Genomic DNA, 18,461 nt, shown 5'->3' on the forward strand with positions numbered 1-18,461 from the left:
TTCAGGATCAGCCAATCCTCGCCAGATAAAGTAACACGATAATTACCTCGAGGTACGGATACTTTGAGGGACCCCTCAGCTGCATATTAATCAGCTCGGGGGGTGCCATTGCTACTTCCCCGTTTGTTTGCCTTCCTGCCATATTCGTATACAGTTGAGGACAGATTCGCATGACTCTGTAGCCTGCCAGCGTCCTTTGACAGGAAGCGTCTAAAAAGGCCCGACAGTCCCGTTCTTCCAGAACATCCCATTTTACACTAACTCTGTCCTCTCTGCCCTGCTTACATCACCTTCTTGAATTCCTTCATTTCAGTTGCTCCGTCGAGCCAGAAGGAGAAGAGAAAAGCTCAAGGCCCCAGCTCATGACATTGATAGGGAGACAAAGGCGACGCCACTTCTGCCACTTGCATCTCCGGTCTAAGACTTGAGACAAGAAACTGGATCGCCCCCCCATTTTACCTTTCAATTAACCTCCAACGTCCTCGGCCGTTTCTCCGAAACGAACCTCACCGAACCTAAGTCGACCCTGCTTGAGCGCTGCAGCATTTCCATCTCAGCCTACCCAAGTCTCGGATCTGCGCTGCAGAAGCCCGGACACTCGCAACGTTTCAGCCGAACCTTTGGAAACTTGTCAACTTCACCAACGATCTCCGTTAGAGTTGCGCGAGCAATTCACAAGCTGGCAACCGCCTGTTCTTGCTTTGCAGCTGCATATTAAACCCTCCGATCAGCCACCCGTTCCGCGAAGCTGGGAGCTTCGGTTGATCACCATGAAGTCTGCCAGCAGATTATTCTTCCTCTCTGTGTTTGCACTCTGGGGTTCTCCAGTTCAATGCGAGAGCGCACAAGATGATTGTGCGGTATGCCGCCGTTTATTTTCTCCTTCTCTTTCTCTCGAGGGCCTACGTCACCGCCGCAGTGTCTGAGTACCGAATTTCTCTCTCTAACTCGTCGTACCAGATCTCCCCAAAGGCCATTGTTTCCGACGCATGCGCCTCGTACTCTACCCTCGATAAACTAAACACCAAGGTCAAGCCCCTAGTCGACGACCTGACGAGATCGACCGACTTCTTCTCACACTACCGACTGAACCTTTTCCACAAGAAGTGCCCTTTCTGGAACGATGAAAATGGCATGTGCGGCAACATTGCCTGCGCCGTAGAGACCCTCGACAATGAGGAGGACATTCCCGAAGTCTGGAGGGCGAGTGAGCTCGGAAAGCTGGAAGGACCGCTGGCGAAACACCCTCCTCGAAAAGTGCAACACGAGCGCCCCGAGCGGCCGCTACAAGGAAAACTAGGCCTGGAGGTCGGCGAGAGCTGTGTGGTGGAATACGACGACGAGTGCGACGAGCGAGACTACTGCGTCCCCGAAGACGAGAGCGCGAGCTCCAAGGGCGACTACGTGAGCCTCCTCCGTAACCCCGAACGATTCACTGGATACGCTGGCATGGGCGCCGCTCAAGTCTGGGACGCCATCTACCGCGAGAACTGTTTCCAGAAGAGCTCTTTCCCGCACTCAGCGTCTCTGGGACAGTCGCAGATCCCCCACAAGGGCCCCGCGGCACAGGACTTCCGTCAGGTTCTGGAGGCAGTCGGGCGCCAGCAGGCCCTGGATCAGATGCGCGAGACGCAGCCCAATGCTCCGTTTGCAGCCCAGACTGGTCTAGAGGCCGGTGACGAGTGCTTGGAGAAGCGTGTCTTCTATCGTGTCATCTCTGGCATGCACGCGAGCATCAGCACCCACCTCTGTTGGGATTTCCTCAACCAGACCACCGGTGAATGGCAGCCCAACGTGGCATGCTATCGCGGCCGCCTGCACACCCACCCCGAGCGAATTAGCAACCTCTACTTCAACTACGCCCTCGTCACTCGCGCTGTCGCTAAGCTTGGTCCCTTTCTCCAAGGCCGCGACTACACCTTCTGCTCGGGCGATATCGACCAGGATGCCGCGACGCGGTCCAAGGTCCTCGAGGTCACCGAAGGAGCGGCGAGCGTGCCTCAGATCTTTGACGAGAGCCTCATGTTTAAGAACGGTGAGGGTCCGTCGCTGAAGGAGGACTTCCGCAACCGCTTCCGCAACGTCAGCCGCGTCATGGACTGCGTTGGCTGCGATAAGTGCCGCCTCTGGGGCAAGCTGCAGACCAATGGCTACGGAACCGCACTCAAAGTCCTGTTCGAGTTCGACAATGCCAGCGAGGATATTCCCGTCCTGAAGCGCACCGAGCTGGTGGCGTTGTTCAACACGTATGCCCGGATCAGCAGCTCCCTCGCGGCAATTAACAAATTCCGCGCGATGGTTGATTCCGAGGAGGCCCTCGCCGCTGCTGCGGCAGCCAAGGCGTCCAGCCCGATCCCCGACCGGGCCAAGAAGCCGCACAACGTGGTGACTTCACCAGACGCCGAGCCCAAGAAGGTCGATCCCGATGATGAGTACGGCGAGGATGAGCCTCTCCAGGAAGACACCCTGGCGGACATGTTTGACGAAGAGTTTGGCCGCATTTTCAAGGCCTTCAAGTTTGTCGTCCGCCGATGGGTTCAGGCTCCCAAGACTATGTAAGTTTGAAAATATCACCACAGAGAAAAAACGGTGGGGAACGGAAGACTAACAGCTCTCAAACAGCTTCAATGTTGTTCTTTTCGAGATACTGCGATTCTACCAGTACTTTGTCGGCCTGCCCCTAACACCTAGAACTTGGCACTTTGAGCGGCCGGACGTAGACGAATTGTAGACGAGTCGTAGATTGGTCGGTTGCTCCATTGTCTAGTTTTCGTTGTTGAACATCTCAGCATGGCATATCATTATACTTTGCATGGCCGGGCGGTGGCAAAAGGCGTTTTTTATTCATATTCTTACGGAGCTAGAATGCTCCATAGACTAGTATCGTGACCAGTCTGTACATATAAATCGATGCAAGCACCCCAAAAATCGGCTTCCGTTTCCTGGGATCATACAAATGTTTATGGATCCTTTACTCGTACACGCCGTCTTCGGTGATACTGTTCCTTCTCTTCTTGGACGAGTTATTTAGAGGGATGTGAGTGACAACATTGCCAATCTTGGCCTTGACACCCGAAACATCAATTTGCCACCTCCGAATGCCACGGAACCGCGGCGTCTTCAGCAGGCCATAGGTGCGCAGACACTCGTCTTCTCCGGGAAGGCCGAATGCCCAGCCGATGCTCACGTGGAACGCGTCGTCGACCAGCTCCGTCGCGTGGGCTTGGTACAAGGGCGGATGGTCGAAACGGACGGCGACACCGTTACATTTGTTGAGAAGCGTACGGAGCTGCGGGTTGCTGCCGGTGGTGCTGGTGTCACTTTGCGAGGAGGCGGCCGGGCATGCTACGCGGAGTACGAGAAAGGCCCGGTCCGAGTCTGGCGATTTGAAGAAGCCCAGGCCACGGGGCGATAGACTGAACTCGCCGGTAGCGGAGGACAAAGAAGACGTCAAGGCGGAGAGAAATGCGTCCTTTTGAGTCGTGGTGAGGGACAGAGGCCGCGAGAGCGAGATGTGGAGTGGCAGGGGGGCTTTGAGATCCGAAGTTAGAAGCGAGGTCAGCTCCCGCGTGCCAAGCAGAGGCGCGATTTCATCCAGCAGGGCAGTGAGGAGAGAATGCTGGTCCGCAGAGGGGTGCCCTTCATGTAGAGATTAGTTGGGATGATTTCAGGCGGGTGTGGCAACGAGAGAATGGAATGGTTGAGACTCACACTCGACGTATACGTGAGAAGGCCAGTTGCCGACAATATGGGGGATGGTCCTCTTTCGGCCCTGGTGCAGGGCTGGGTTGTCGGCAGTGGCATTCCGGACCGTAGAAGCGTACAGGTCGTGGAACTCGGCCGGGAGGGGCGGAAGCGTCAATGTGCCGGCATTTGTCTCCTTCGTGGTCGACGAGGCGGGGGGGTTGTGCCGCGTTCCTTTCTGACCGCCGGCGCCAGTGCCAAGTGCAGGTCCGGCGAGCACGGAGCCATTGGTATCCTCTTTGCGCCGCTTGGCCGGAGGTGACCCGGCCTCTGAAGCTGAGTCAGAAGACGAGTAGTCCACCAGAGCCATTGCCGGGTGCCAGGGACCGACAAGAAGAAGGCCGGAGAGAAGATCCTTGTGATACGTGTTTCTGCGTCAGTAACGAGGTAATCGAGCCAATAGGCATTGAGCAAGTCTTGATCCAACACCTCGTCGCCTGAAAGCGTCTAATGGTGATTGGGAAAGGTGGCACTACAGGACGAAGGCATTTGGTGCCCGTAAGTGGAAGAGGGTGAAGCGGGCACCGGTCGCAGCGGGCTGCCTGTGTTGAGAAGCACAATGCGGTCGAAGCTTTGTTGCAAGATCTCGATCGAGGTGCGCCGAGGCACGCAACGCAGAGCAACGCCTTTCCACCCACTGGTACCGGGCATCCGGGCTACCGAAAGGCTTTTCTTGCCTTACAATATGTTCACGATTTCGGGAGGCTCCTCTAGCACATTATCTGACTATACTTTGATCGCAAGTCTGTCACTGCCATGAATTCGGCATAAGGTTGCGCAAATGAGAGCCCCATTTCTCGGTTTTTCTTTTGGCCTGTAAGGAAATGCCGATGACCGTAATTTTAAGCTCATTGCCCTTAGTTGCTGGCGGTGAAGGCCGTGCCCGGTTGGGCGACGTGTTCCCTCCAGGTATCGCGAGCAAGCATTGCCCTGACAAGAGGGGCGATGGAACGTGGACCGGACCCTTCCCGTATGCCCCCGTTATGCGGTCTGAGTATGCCGCGAGTTCCTTGCGTGTTGAGTGCTTACAAAGTGGAAGCAGCGGAGGCGGATGGAGCGTACGTGGACGCTTCGGCCACGGAGGCTCCGTTGCATCACCGTTCCTTTGTTCATACTGGGTGCCGGTGTCGGTCCCGTTTACGTCCAAATGTCCGCGCAGTCCGACTCTATTTTTGCGCAGCACTACTAAGACTAAGTCTGATTAGTTTTCGTGATTTTGCGGCTGCCACATCAGCCCTGCGACATTTGCGGGATACCAGGAAGCTAAAGGATACATACGTAGTAATGTACTCGGTACACTACAGAGTAGAAGCTAGGTGGATTGGTGGAAAGGTGAAGTGGGATGTTGCGGTTGCCGATCCCCTGACTAGAGGATTTTTTTTACTTTTCCAATGGCATGACGTAGGGCTCAGTAACCAATGCGATGTCCGACTATTGTGCAGTAGACGTTGTTCAAGGGTCCGCGTGTCCCGTTATCGGGTGCCTGTGGCTGAGCTAAGTCAATTTAGCGGGCAAATGTTTCGTTTCTTCTCGTGTCTTGCCCTACCTATTCGCGGTCCCTCGAGGATGCCGTTGCAAGACCCTGCAGGGATCGTGACAGTCTGAGCGGAGCCGCTGAGGGGAAGAGGAGAAGATGGAACCGCACGTGAGAGATGTCGGAGAGGCTGGGGGGACAGTAGTGGTTCGGCGCCAATCTCGTGATGCTGGATCAAGGGAGACTTGCGAAGTTCTGATCAGCGAACATGTTAAGGAGAAGTCAGCGATGGGTGCTGACATTCTTTCTTCAACCTGTTCAGGAAGGAAGGCAAGATAATGCAAGGTACGGCAGCAGGTATCGTACGAGGGAGAGCCTCCAATCAGTTGGTCCTATTATCCTGGACAGTGACTTTCCGTCCTTTGAGAAAATTGCCCAACACTGCAAATGGAAGGCACCCTCGGACAGTAAGGTAAGATGGGTAGCAGGTTCCCCGCCGTGTCGCGTACTTGCCCACACCATTCAGTCATGCGGTCTCGGTCCAGTCCCTTTCTTTCCCCTCCATCCCTTCCCCTCCTTCCCACCAGACATGAAAGTTCCCAAGTCCAGGTCCTTGTCACTGCAGCCACAAATCACAAAAAACACCACAAACGAGGTTGCTACCTTATGCAGTAAGGCATGTAGTGAGTGTTCAGGTCACCAATGGAAAGCTCGGCTGCCCCGGTCAGCGCAGGTCCCATGATGGTCACTTCCTATGCTGGCATCTTCCCGGAAGTCCAAGCAACAAGCGCAGAATTCTCTGTGCTTGCTGCATTCGCACACTGAACACGCTCACTTACTCACACTCACCTACACTTACTTTACCTTGCTGTGTACATCATAGGGTACGGATACTTTGTAGTCTCACTCACATGCAGCCGACCTGCCCTACAAGGACGGGGTCTAGTGTACAAGTCCATGGTAGGAACGGGCCTGGACTGGCTGTGCCTGTCGTCGGCATCTCGCCCACCCTCATGCTCATGACTCTATTGCCCCTCGCCTGGCAAGCACCTTACTTCTTTCCCACCAAGCGGAACAACGGACGACGCTGGAAACTATCAAAAGGGCACCCGCGCCTACTTTGGTGCGACCCAGGATTCCACGTTCTCTCAACTCTCGTCTCTTGTCTGCATTGCATTGCTTCGCTCTGCATCTCGCATGCTTCTTTTTTGACACAACACCTCAACTGTCCCACTACCATCAGCAGACTCACCTTCGGTGTGTCGCATACACCGCCCACACCGAGATCACTTCATTGTCTTGGCAAAGGACGGACTCGCTTTCGGATCATTCGAAATAAACATCGCAATCTCCAGTAAACGAGCTGCCGACCTATTTTGAGGCTCCCGCTAGACCACTTGCTCATCTCTATCCCTACCTTGACTCCGTCTTCGCGACTTCGCCTGTGCACCGGGTAACCCGATTACCTCACCGTAAGGATACACACACCCGTTCACCGGTATCGTCGCATCGACGTCAGTAGCCATGGACGGATCCGACAAGCAGTGGGTAAGTCAATGGCCTGGCCAAACTCCAATTCACTTCCATCTACCCCAGCGCAGCGCGCACTATTGCAAGTGCCAGTTGCTGCTGTTGTCAATATGATCTTTTTGCTCATTTCCCGATTGCGCGCTACTGCCAACATCGTCATCGCCCACGGTTCTTTTTCTGCTCTCGCTTTTCTCCACATTTCCGATCCCGTCACCGTCGCATCTGTGGCCTTATCATTGCCCTTCTAGCCTGTCTCCCAACGTTCCAAATTCCGTCACTCCCGGGTACCCAAGCAAGTCTCGACCCAACCAGTCACCTTGTTCAAGTGTCGTCAGCCTTGGTCGAAGCCGATCGTCCCGTCTCGCCCATCCTTTCTATCCTGTCAGGGCACCCGACGGCCCCAGCTGCTTGCGCCCGAACTTGTTCTTCAAAGCCACCCTCTCCGTCCAAGCTACCCCTGCCAACTTAGATGTGCTGTCGCTAAGGTACGGACGGGTCCCCTGCAATGCACGGCTCAAGCCACCCCGACCACGCTGCTTTGGAGTCCCTTCTTGCGTCACTGCCCATCCAATCTGCCGGATTTCCAAGAACAGCTCCGAACTCTGCCTCACATCATTCGTACTGCAGCTAAGCCCTTGACGACGTAAATAATACGGGTCCCTCCACATAAGCATGCGCGGCCTCTGGTTGCTCTTATACTTCTTATCTCCTCATGTTACTTAACCTTGACTCATATTTGTTCTACCATTCCACACTCAACTCATCAATTAACTCAACTCTTGTAGGCTAAAGCATACTTGCTCGACCCTCTTACTGCTCCCGAACCAAGCCAAGAAACAGGTCCCGGAAGCTCTTTCATAAACCCCGATCCACTGCTTCGAACTTTCTCGCAGAAGAAGAAAGGCAAAGAACCAGTTCAGAATAGCGACAAGAGCCAGACCAGCCATAAAGCTCATAGCCGTACCTCATCGTATCCCACTCCGCCTGCATCCGCAAGCCCAACTCGATCCAGCTTTCACTCATCCAACCCGTTTTCACCGACTTATCAGCGCGCTTCAGTGTCCGTGTCTAGAGGACCTGCTTCTCCAACATCGCCTTCTTCACCGGGCCATCCCTTAGGCCGCAGTACCAGCGTTCGAAGCAACGGTCTCCGAAGCCCGTCTTCGCCGAGCAACCGCTTTCCACCAAGCACAAGTGTCACTCGAAGCATCAGCGCACGCACTCGCTCTAACGCTGAGGCAAACGGCACCCAAGCCGATTCTTCAGTTCAGCGCAGCAAGAGCGTGAACTCACACCAAGGCTCCAGCGGTCTTAGACGTTCCGGTTCCATCAACCAGAGATTTCCCGGCGATATGTCTCATCGACCTCTAGACATGATCAAGCGCGAGCAGCGCGCCGCGGACCGCGCGCCTCACCTTAGAACGCGCAAATATGGCCCCGTGACGGACACCATTGACTCGCTCGACAGTATCGGCGGCGTCTACCATCACGGCGGTCCCTATGATGCCACTTTGGCATCCCGCAACCGCAACAAGAAGTATGCGCCTGTTGAGGCTGTGAGGGAGTCCAACATGGAGGCCTTGAGGGCTACGCCTCGCGAATACATTCAGGATTCCCTGGACAAGCATGTGCCGTTGCAAGGTACCGGCCTTATTCCCGCCGGTGGCACTGACATGAGCGGCAATGTTATGAACTATGAGGAAGGAGCCGATCTCATGCGTGAGCCCAATAACCAAGGCGGCGCTTACAAGAGATGGGATGGAATCGTAAGTCGACACCGGCCCTGGAAATTTGCAACGCGATTTGGAGACTAACGAAAGACAGCAATATCACCCTGATGATTTGAAGGGAAAGGGAGAGCCTTCCTACACCTACGAGAGAGACCTTAAGGAGAAGAAGCGCATGCGTAAGGCTTCTCTCGGCAACAGCCCCGCAGAATACGAGATGCGCTCCGGCATCAACGCTCAGTCACGTAAGGATAACGGGGCAATGGTACGTCAGCGCAGTGTCAGCAATGCTGCAGACGGAAGACCCGGCCCCTCCGAATTGCCTAAGGGACATTCCAACAGCGCCGACGTCCATCGCCACAACAGCACCGGCAAGCATTTCGGCGACAGCCTGAAGCGTCGTTTCGGCAGCATACGTCGCAAGAACCACGCTGCGGCGTAGATGTCTTTTGCGAAGACGGTTCGATTGTTTTCTATATGGCGTTGAGACTTAATGATTTAACAAACGCCGCCTTTCACCAGCATTTCAATTAGTGTCGCTTATTGCGGCAAGTGTACGATTTAGAGGTCCGGTACCCGAAGGAGGATGCCTCGTGGCGGGAAAATTGTTAGAGCGAAGACAGAGTGCGCAGTGTGCATTTGTCTGTCAATGAGCAAAGGCGTTGATGGAGACGAGCTGGCGTCAACATTATGCCAAACAGCAAGAGCCTGCAAATTATATACCGCATCACCAAAAGAAACGGGAATTTTCTTAGTTTAAGTAAATAGTATACCCATCAGTATGAATATTTTCTACATCTTCTATACCATGTGCGTCAATAATCGTCCCACATCCTAATATACTCGCTGTGATGGCATTATTTCACAAAGTCTTTGTCAATCACAAAAATGACGCCTTAGAATAGAGGATACTACACGAGCGCTACGCTTTGCTCTATCTCGGATGTTTGCTTATCCCCAGTAAGAGAACGCTGCCAGAAGACCAGAAACCCCATCAGCAGCTAGCTCCCTGTCTTGCTTTTCGTTCTCGACCCCCCGTTCTGTTCTCTCAAACATTCGCCAAAATTCCAGATTCTCACCTCATTTTTAGATCTATCTAAAAGAATGGCTGAAAATTTTCTGCTTCTTTAAAAGTAGGCCATGCCGCTCCATCCCAAGACACCTTCCAACTCGCCCCTGACCTCGAGGACGTCACCGTAGCCGCCCTTTCCGGCGACTTCGAACCGGCGCCCGGCGCCGAGCTCGTTCCAGCGGGCGAGGAGCGCGCCGTCGACGATGCTGCGGCCCGCGCTGGTGTCGACGCCGGGCGTGCGCGCGTCGAGGGGCTGTAGGCGGTGGGCTTTGGGGTTCGTCGCCGCGGCCTGGGGCACGGCGCCGGCGATGCTGTTGGCGAGGGACGTCAGGCGGCGGTAGGCTTGTTCCCCGAGGGGATTGAGCGAGGCGAGGGCGCCCGTCGGGGAGGCCAGGAGGAGGGTCGTTGGCGGGTTCTTGGAGGCGTTGGCGGGTGACGGGGATGCTGAGGTTCGGGGGAGGGAGAGGGCTGCTGTTGGGTGGTTTGGTGCCGCAGAGAAGGAAGCACGGTTTAAGAGGAGATGACCCTGGAGTGATTTAGGATCTGTAAGAAGTGTCAGTTTTCTGAGACCTTGGACGGCTGGATAGTGCTCAAGAGTTGGACTTACGCTCTGGATCGAATTGCATCACGTGAATTACACCGTCCTTGTCGCAGACGACAATGTGCAGCTCGTCGCCGGCAACAACAAAGTCGGCCGTCGAGACCTCGAACTTGCCCGCGCTCTTGCCAAAGAGCATCATCTTGTATGGCTCCTCGGCGTACCCGACGAACCAGACACCCTTGAAAGCGTCCGTCATGAGACAGTAACCCGTGCCGCGGACCTCGCGGACCGCGGTTACGTAGCAGTTCATGTCCATGAAGGCGACGGGCAGTAGTGTGCCGTCCTCCTTAAGACCGCGCACCATGCACTTTTGTCCCTGGGCGACGAGCATGAGCCCTTGGGAACCGACCTCGCAGATAGCGGTGACGGCGCCGCGAGGGATTTCCTCCTTGGCAACGAGCTTGAGCTTCTTGTTCGTCTCCGGGCGTCCAGGTTGCGGGACGACGGGGACGACGTCGTAAACGAGGATACGGCCGCGGATGGGCAGGTCCTCGCCGCGGTTAATAGCGGTACCGATGGTGATGAGCATACGACGCTCCTTGGTCTCTTCAGAGACTTCCAAGTGAAGCGTCTTCATACACATCGCTACCTCGTGCTGCTCGAGCTCTACCGTGTCGATGACAGACCAGGTGGTAGGACTCATGAGCTTGATGATGCCGCGTTCGGTCCGGGGGTATATGGTTGTGGTCTCCTTAGCCCACTCCTTGTGGTAGTCGTCATCCTTCGGCAGCTCAAAGGCCTCGGAGACACTGCACGCAACGGCGTAGGTTTCCATTGGTGGATGATAGGCAATCAGGCCAACCGCATCTCCCACGGGAATTTTGCGCACAGAAACGCCCAGTTCGGCAAAGTTCGCGTCCGTGGGAAGCTGTGTAACTCGCGTTTGGCCCTCGGAATCAGCGTAAATGAAGCCACGCTCACAGCCTTCTGTATGGAATGAGCTCATGCCACGCACACCAATACCCTGCAAGCCGACAACCTTCGGACTGCTCTTGGCGGATTTGATGATGAAGGACGGCGAGGCGCCAGGCAAGAAGACGGTGCTGTAACCGCTGATGTCACTGCAAGCCCGAAGTGGGACAAACCGCGGTTGCTCGTTGGCGTCGTCATCGGCAACTTCGACAGGACTCTTGGCAAGAGAAGGATTGTTGACTTTGCGGAAATGAAGAGTCTTGGCCAGACCAACGGATTCGTCTTGTTTTGTGAGACGAATCGGTTCGTATATAGTAAGATCGTCATTTGCATGACGAAGCTTTTGCGACAAATGATTAGCAGAAGCTACCATCTCCTTCGATGCTAGAAGACTTACGATGAGGTGTGGTGAAGTCGCGGTAGCGTCCCCAAGGTCGGCCATCAAGATTTCAGTCAGCGTCTCTTGGACGGTGCCTCGTCGGACGGCATAGTCTGCAGAGAGGAAAGGGGGGACGTAGGTCAAGCCAGCAGCAACGTAGACTGGCTTGGAAAGGTCAGGGAGAGCGTATATCTGTCAATAGGTTAGCAAAACGTGTCCCAGCTGGATGATGCTTGATACTCACATAGAGAGCCCCTGCCGCGCTCAGCAAAAACATAAAAATGTGGTGGTCTCCTGTCGCGGCCTCATTTTTTGTCCTTTGGCCAAAGAGATCGTGGGTGTCCTTGTACAGGCATCCGGCAAGCCACTTCGTAGAGAGAATTGTGTCGTCTTCTCTTTCCATCTCCTCCAACTCACAATTGCTGTCTATCTGAGCCACCATAATGCTCGAGTCGTCCCGTATGAGAAGAAGGTAAGGGTCAACGATGCTGGCGCTGATCACCCGGGGCTCAGCACCGGTATCCTCATCGAGCATTGGAAGGATTTGACTCAGCCCGAGATCTGATTAACGTTTAGCGACGATGGCGAAACTTCAGACAGAGTGCAACACAACTTACCTCCATCGTAGCACCGTACTTCCGATTTGAGAACCTGAATGATCCTCAGATGTTTTCCCATAGTACCCGCCTCCACGGTGAAGCCAGCCGCGGGATCAAATTCGGTCCCTGACAACGCCTCGAAGCCTGCACCAGTAAGAGCATAAACGTCTGACGTCTCGTATCCATCTAGATCGACCTTGGAAACAATCATAAACTTGTCGTATATAGATGAAGCGTCAAACTCGCTGCCCACTGCGGCATTGGCCCCCTTATCGCCTTGCAAGGATTTCGGAATGGGTTTCTGGACGCACATGGTCCAGAATCCTCTAGCCTCTGGAAACTCGAATTTGCCGATGACCTTCGGCTGGATGTTCTGATTCATGATAGCAACAGCGCCAGCAATGCCCTTACCCACCGCACAGGCGAGCTGCAGATCAGATACGACACCAAATGAGTTCTTCTCCTCCTCGCTATCTGGGACGAACGCTTGCTTGCCTGATACCATATCCTTGATAGGCGCTATGCTCAGCAAGGAATCATGGATGCGGAAACTCAAGTCTCCTCCTTTAGAAACCCCATTGGCAGTCGCACCGTGTTGAATCGGTGTTGTCGTCGTTTCACCGTACAGATCGTCGTCGTCGTCATCATCCATATCCTCATCGTCCAGGTCGTACTCGAATGAATCGTCGACCAACCGTGTTTTTTTGCGTGCATTCTGCGCCTGCTTTCGTGTCCAGCCGAGAACAAGTGAGTCACTTCCCGTAGTACCTAGGAAGAAGACATTCTTGCTGAGCTTCGAGATGGAGGAAACACTGCATTGAACAACATTGCCGCCAACTTCGACTGGGACGAGCTTAACGCTGACCCCTGAGACTGTGCGTCCATCGATCTTGAAGGTGATGATGGCCAGTCGCCCGTCGCTTAGGACCATGAGCAACTCCCCATTCTCTGCAGACATGAGTTCAATGTAGCAATTCTCGAGCCGCAAATCCAGATCGGACTGATCTGCAAGAGGGAAGTTTGTGGTTTCCTTTGTGAAAGCATTGACAGCCACACCATTCGGCTAGCCCCAGCTCCCGCGCAACTTACGCAGATTAGGAGATTTGCCTGCGGAAGTCCCACTGAACACTGAACGGATACAGACTTGAAGCTTCTCTGAAGCTTCGCTGAACCATAGTGACGTTGTTGGATTCGGGTTTGCTGCAAGTCGAGCGTGAAGACCTTGTAAGAGAAGTGGTCCTTGCGAGGTAAGGTGTGGGAGCGGCGCTGTGTCGAGGATATGATGCCAAAGGTGGGCTCTCTGTACTCATGCAAGAAGGCGAGGTGCACAGGATGAAGGAGACTGGGATCAAGCTGTGGTAGAGGGAGGACGTATGATGTTGAGTGTGGTACATCTGCTATGTTGCTAGTTCCATTTGTGGCCGCTGCAGCTGACGGCTCTTTTGCCGGCCGAGGTCCATCCACATCTTCATCCCAGTCATCCATATCTATGTCCTCATCGACTTGCTTGAAGGGTAGAAAGGCGATGTATCTGGGGCCAAACCTGAGAGCGGCGCATCGCGAACCTGGATCGGCAGCAAGATATGTGCGGTAATTGTTCAATGGACCATCGAACGGCGACCCTTCTAATTCTTCTTTCTCGTAGTAGTGAATGGAGATATCCTCGAGTGCGTGTTTCTCAGGATCCCACTGGACCAAGCTCAGCCTGGCAACTCTTGTAGCAATCAGGAGAGCTTCACCCCCTGACTTGGAGTGTTGCAATTTTATTCTTGCCAGTCCCGTCACAATGCCAAAGATTGGGAATTCGGCGACAAGCACGAGCTTGGTGTTGTTTGATCGGTCGGCGCGAACCAGCATGCCGTCGCCGCCCAGGAAGGAGGACTCGAGGCCGTCATCGTCGTTCAATCGGCGGTCGTAAGGTTCTTCGGCTCTCGAAGCCTGCTGCTCTCGGGTCTGCGATGTGTCGACTTCGGAGGAAATGGTCTTTGTCGAGAAGATCTGCAGTAAAGAGCCCTTTGCGACGACCAGATTATTGCTTTGCGCCGAGATGAAGGGCAAGCTGAGACTGTACTGCACACCAGTGGGTGGCGTGAGCTCTGTATAGCACTGCATATTGACAGTCTCAGTCAATTGCCTCCAGGATCCTTGCTGTCATTAGTGTATAAGGGCGATGTATAGGATCGTAGACTTGCAGAAGCGCAAGGCAGGAGGTTGTCTGTCGCAAATCAATTGAACAATAAGATAGCTCCCGTCCTTCCAAGAGCTCTGGTCGCGCAAAAGCCCATGAAAGCGTGTCACGCATTCTGATTGGTGAGATCTGGGCAGGCGGATCAAAGAAAGAGCCGAAGCTCCGGGGCGTCCAATATTGCTTGTGTAGGTAGGTGCTGCCGCAGGCCTACAGCGATCTAGACTTCAGCACTTGCAGCATTCAGCAGCCCCCGTGGCCCCTATCAGCAGTGTGACGCTCAGGTGCAGCACACTAAGGCAGGCAGGCAGGCTACCTAGGTACCTTCCTGCCTACCTTCGAGATTGACTGGGAGCTGGGGCCTCGCTAAACCTGTCGCCACGGCAGGAGCTAGCAGCTCAGGCAACTCTGCTGCCCGTGTTACGTCACCCGGCGCAACCTCTACTGAGGCATGCTAAGCTAGAGCTCCCCAAGCACCGAGGAATTGAGCAGTGAAACAATGACGATGCCCACAGCTCTGCGCCAGCTTTATTGATTCTTCAGAAAACATCAACAAAGGTCTAAGGTCCAAAGAATCGCCATCGAACGCTACAGCCATACGGCCAAACCACGATTCATCATGGCCAACGCAGGCCTGCTCCAGACCAGTCTCATCTGGGTGGCCTACGCCGCCGCAGTCGTCTTCTGCCTCCTGGCTGCCATCATTACCACCTTCACCTGGCAGACGCCCCGGGAGCGATCCGCTATAGTCAGCATCGTCGCTATTGTCAGTCTGACAGCCCTCCTGGCAACCGTTCTTCTGCTGCCTGTCGATATCGCTCTCATCTCATCCACAACACACGCATCGCTTGGCGTGAAGAAGGACTGGGCTACCGAGGCGCGAGTTCACGACATCCTTCAGACACTGCGCATCGTCTACTATTCCCTCTATAGCTTCGATGCTCTGCTGTGTCTCTTGATCATCCCGTTCGCCTACTTCTGGCATGAGGAATACGATGAGATCGAAGTCGAGGAAGGTCGGTCATTCGGCAGCCGCCTCATCAGCGCGCTGAAGTACACACTCGTCTTCGTTATTCTGGTCCTGATCCTTTTCTTGGTCGGCTTCTTCGTACCGGCAGCTGGTGATCACAACGGTGCTCACTGGGACCTGGATTACTTCAAGCGCATCTTGGTCCAGAATAACGGCCAAAAGGCGCTTGCCTTTGCTCTTGGACTCCTCGTCACCCTCGGAATTCTGCTGTATGTTATCTACACAGCAGCTGGACTGGCCCTGCTTCCCATGTCCTTCATCAAGTCTGCGCCGTCAATTTCTGCGCCCCAACTTACTGAGAGCACCGCAACCGCTTTGGAACAGAACCGTGAGCGCCAGCGCCAGCTTGAAATGCGCAATGCCGGTCGTCCTGAGGGTATGTCGTCCAAGGACAGGCGTGAACTTGAGGCACTGGTTCGCGAGGAGCGCACCTTGACGCGTCGCGAGAGGCTAGCAGCCGAGGCCTCCGGAGAAGGTCGCAGCACCATTTACAGATTTTGGCTCAAGGTCTGCGCCGTCTTCCGACCCATCAAGCTTCTCGGCGGTATCCTACTGCTCTTGCTTTCCGTTCTGATCTGGGTTTCCATGTTGATCACGGGTATCGACAAGGCAAAGAACTCCTTCTGCAAGGGCAAGTGCGGATATATCCTGGGTCACATCAACATTTTCCAGCCCATCAACTGGATCTTCATTCAGTCTGCCAAGGCCTTCCCGATTGACTACGTCTTGATGGCCCTCCTGGTCCTCTTCTTCTTCAGCAGTTCAATCACGGGCATCGCCACCATCGGCATCCGATTCTTGTGGGTTCGCATCTTCCAGATCCGCAAGGGACGTACTGCGCCGCAAGCCCTCCTCATTGCGACAGTCATGCTAGCTCTGATTATCCTTGCCATCAACTACACTATCGCAAACATGGTTGCTCCCCAGTACTCCATGTACGGCACTCAGACATACTGCACAGCTCCTCACCACGCTGGTGAGACTCCCGATTGCAAGGACAGACCGGATTATATGGTACAGTGCTCTGAAGCGCTGGATCCCGAGGCCCTTAAGGTCTGCACGCCTTCCATCATGGCCGAGTTCCTCAACCGCATCGCAATCACGTGGCCCTTCTTCGGCCTGGTAGACTTCTGGGCCCAATTTGTCTTCCTCGGTATCTTCCTCATTATTTTCGTTACTGGACTCTTCCGCGCCCCTAAGCTCAACGTTTCCGAGGTTGACGAGGACGCCGAGGAGGACGAAGAGGAGGGATTGCTGGCAAGCACCGGTCGCAGGTTCGGAGCAACGTGGCAGGATATCACGGGACGCACGAAGAAGACCAGTTATGGTACGCAGGAGGGAAACAACGGTGCCGGGTCCTCCGAGGCCTAGTTGAGTCGTAGGAATACGATTGATAACAGAAGTATTGTGCCGAGCATATACGGAAAGGGTTGTAAAATAAGCACATTGCATATCATCGACGGTATGGGAAGCGTGGAATTTTGTATTGAAACATGGGTCAAGGCACACACACGACGGCAGGAAGGGAACGGGCTGGGTCGGTAGTCTTTTATTTTTCCTTTAAGCGACACAGAATGCAGAAACATTGTTTACACGTTCTCCTCATGACGCTCCCAACATAACCCGTCTTTCGCTATCCTTGCCCGGCTTGACAAACCGGACAGCTTTGTGCGTCCGGTCATCAAAGGCCGCGGCCGGGCCGACGTGCATCTCGTGCCAGCACCTGGTGCAGTAGACGTCCTCGCAGCCCAAGCACTGCAGCGTGCCATCCTCCAGACAGACCGTACACCACGTCGCGGCATCCTCGTCGGTGTAGCCCGTCTTGGACGTCAGCCGCTTCTGTTTCACGGAGCGGTCTGCGGGCTGGAAGGTCGGTACGGAGGGTAGACCCATGCCGCCGCTGCCGCCGTCTGACGAGGGTCCCCCGAGACCGCTGAGCGCTGCCATGCGGGCCGCGATGTCGTTGTCAAAGTCCGATGCGGCGTCGTGCTTGGGAGCGCTGGATGGGACGGAGGGAAGTCCTAGGTCGGGGAGGCCGCTGGCCCCGCCGCCTTGGGCTTCATCGTCTGCCTTGAGGGCTGCGATGGTCAAAGGTACCGAGGGGAGGGAGAGCTCCGTGCCTCCATCACCTCCACCTTGATGATCTGCTTTCTGCAAGGTATCTTCGCCCTCATCGCCCGACGTTGGCGGAATGGGCTCACGCCGAGAGTTATACTTCGCCTCCTCCAAAGCCTGTGAGAGCAGGTCATTCACCTCACGGCCCATTTCCCCGCCATCCGAGTCGTCATCATCATCATCGGAGTGGTCCTGCTCATTGCCCCGGGATGGGTCCACCGAAGTCTTCGAGAGCTCTTCTAGAAGGGCGTTCACCTTGGCGGACTCATCTTTGGGGTCGGATTGCCACTGCTGCGGCGCACCACCAAAGTCCTCATCGCTGAGCAGATCCTCGAGGGTCTGGTCATCTGTTTGAAGGAGGGGATCGACGTCATCATCCCCCGCTTCTACCGTCGGAGCCGCCGGAGCCGGAGCGATGGTGGACGACAGCGCGGGCGATCTCGACGACTGATGCTGCTGCTGCGGCTGGGACTGGGGCGGTGCTGCTGCCTGTGGTCCGCCCGTGTGGGACCATGCCCGAGATGGGGACGCCGGAGACTGCTGACCGAGACGAGAGCTCGCTGGTGTGGTGACCTTTGCGGACTGCTGGGGCGGTTCCTCGCGCTCGGGTGTGTTTCTCAGAGACCTCAACCGAGCGGCCAGTGCATCCTCCCTCGAGGGCGGCTTTGCTGGCTCGATGCCCGTGAGGGAGACATTCAGGGCACTTGTGATAGAAAACCTTAGCAAATTGGTGGTCCCGAAGATGCCGGTGGTCTTTTCTTCTTATTTACTTTGATGACCTGTCCAATGACACTCCGGGACTGCCGCCTTTCAGCGCGTTCAGGCGGTCCAGCAGACTCTTGTCGGGGCTGCTCATGTTCAAGGCCTTTTCTGGTCTCCTTTGGACCTTTGACCGAGACCGAAGAGGTAGGTAGGACGCGGGTATAAGGGTAATCAGAAAGATGACTTTGGTCAGACAAATCGAATCAGAGTAGACGAGACCCCGCACATCGGTGTGATGGGTTGAATCGAATGAGCTTGTATTGATGCGAGGGGGTTGAGGTGTCCGCCCGATTGTGGAGGCAACAACACTATGCAGGAAGCACGAGGTCTG

At 55.0% G+C, this 18,461-nt stretch overlaps 6 protein-coding genes across 6 annotated transcripts; 3 read left to right on the top strand and 3 right to left on the bottom strand.

Annotated features, from left to right (window-relative positions):
• Window positions 1–849: 849 nt before the first annotated feature.
• HER10_EVM0013398 (endoplasmic Reticulum Oxidoreductin 1) lies at window positions 850–2,731 on the top strand (the record flags this gene model as incomplete). The annotated part of the gene is made up of 2 exons (XM_035482759.1): window positions 850–2,555; window positions 2,623–2,731. The coding sequence occupies 2 exons, from the start codon at window positions 850–852 to the stop codon at window positions 2,729–2,731; spliced, it is 1,815 nt and encodes a 604-aa protein (XP_035337869.1).
• Window positions 2,732–2,971: 240 nt separating this feature from the next.
• Window positions 2,972–4,054, bottom strand: HER10_EVM0004204 (uncharacterized protein; the record flags this gene model as incomplete). The annotated part of the gene is made up of 2 exons (XM_035473856.1): window positions 2,972–3,639; window positions 3,712–4,054. 2 exons carry the CDS (start codon window positions 4,052–4,054, stop codon window positions 2,972–2,974), a joined length of 1,011 nt encoding a protein of 336 aa, XP_035337106.1.
• A 2,023-nt stretch (window positions 4,055–6,077) lies between these two features.
• On the top strand, window positions 6,078–9,278 carry HER10_EVM0001566 (uncharacterized protein). The gene is made up of 3 exons (XM_035471310.1): window positions 6,078–6,766; window positions 7,534–8,514; window positions 8,573–9,278. Exons 1-3 carry the CDS (start codon window positions 6,743–6,745, stop codon window positions 8,915–8,917), a joined length of 1,350 nt encoding a protein of 449 aa, XP_035336909.1. The 5' UTR covers window positions 6,078–6,742; the 3' UTR covers window positions 8,918–9,278.
• A 13-nt stretch (window positions 9,279–9,291) lies between these two features.
• HER10_EVM0003817 (CPSF A subunit region) lies at window positions 9,292–14,278 on the bottom strand. Its single transcript, XM_035473481.1, has 6 exons — window positions 13,173–14,278; window positions 12,057–13,101; window positions 11,684–12,000; window positions 11,458–11,631; window positions 10,155–11,400; window positions 9,292–10,090 (listed from the first exon to the last, which is right to left on the bottom strand). The coding sequence occupies exons 1-6, from the start codon at window positions 14,148–14,150 to the stop codon at window positions 9,603–9,605; spliced, it is 4,248 nt and encodes a 1,415-aa protein (XP_035337084.1). The 5' UTR covers window positions 14,151–14,278; the 3' UTR covers window positions 9,292–9,602.
• Window positions 14,279–14,842: 564 nt separating this feature from the next.
• Window positions 14,843–16,624, top strand: HER10_EVM0001410 (LMBR1 domain containing 1; the record flags this gene model as incomplete). Its single annotated transcript, XM_035471158.1, has 1 exon — window positions 14,843–16,624. One exon carries the CDS (start codon window positions 14,843–14,845, stop codon window positions 16,622–16,624), a length of 1,782 nt encoding a protein of 593 aa, XP_035336893.1.
• A 231-nt stretch (window positions 16,625–16,855) lies between these two features.
• Window positions 16,856–18,224, bottom strand: HER10_EVM0013444 (uncharacterized protein; the record flags this gene model as incomplete). Its single annotated transcript, XM_035482801.1, has 2 exons — window positions 16,856–18,071; window positions 18,139–18,224. The coding sequence occupies 2 exons, from the start codon at window positions 18,222–18,224 to the stop codon at window positions 16,856–16,858; spliced, it is 1,302 nt and encodes a 433-aa protein (XP_035337876.1).
• Window positions 18,225–18,461: the final 237 nt, after the last annotated feature.

Source organism: Colletotrichum scovillei (assembly GCF_011075155.1).
Source record: "Colletotrichum scovillei strain TJNH1 chromosome Unknown Contig00002, whole genome shotgun sequence".
NCBI classification, from domain to species: Eukaryota; Fungi; Ascomycota; class Sordariomycetes; order Glomerellales; family Glomerellaceae; genus Colletotrichum; species Colletotrichum scovillei.

What these genes read in the sequence shown, in the direction of transcription:
- HER10_EVM0001566 (XM_035471310.1), top strand. Translation starts at nt 6,743, where the DNA reads ATGGACGGATCCGACAAGCAGTGG. An exon ending in ACGGATCCGACAAGCAGTGG is followed by an intron (nt 6,767 to 7,533) that starts GTAAGTCAATGG and finishes CAACTCTTGTAG; the next exon opens with GCTAAAGCATACTTGCTCGA. An exon ending in ACAAGAGATGGGATGGAATC is followed by an intron (nt 8,515 to 8,572) that starts GTAAGTCGACAC and finishes AACGAAAGACAG; the next exon opens with CAATATCACCCTGATGATTT.
- HER10_EVM0003817 (XM_035473481.1), bottom strand. Translation starts at nt 14,150, where the DNA reads ATGCAGTGCTATACAGAGCTCACGCCACCCACTGGTGTGCAGTACAGT. An exon ending in GCGCGGCAGGGGCTCTCTAT is followed by an intron (nt 11,632 to 11,683) that starts GTGAGTATCAAG and finishes ACCTATTGACAG; the next exon opens with ATATACGCTCTCCCTGACCT. An exon ending in CGACTTCACCACACCTCATC is followed by an intron (nt 11,401 to 11,457) that starts GTAAGTCTTCTA and finishes TTGTCGCAAAAG; the next exon opens with CTTCGTCATGCAAATGACGA.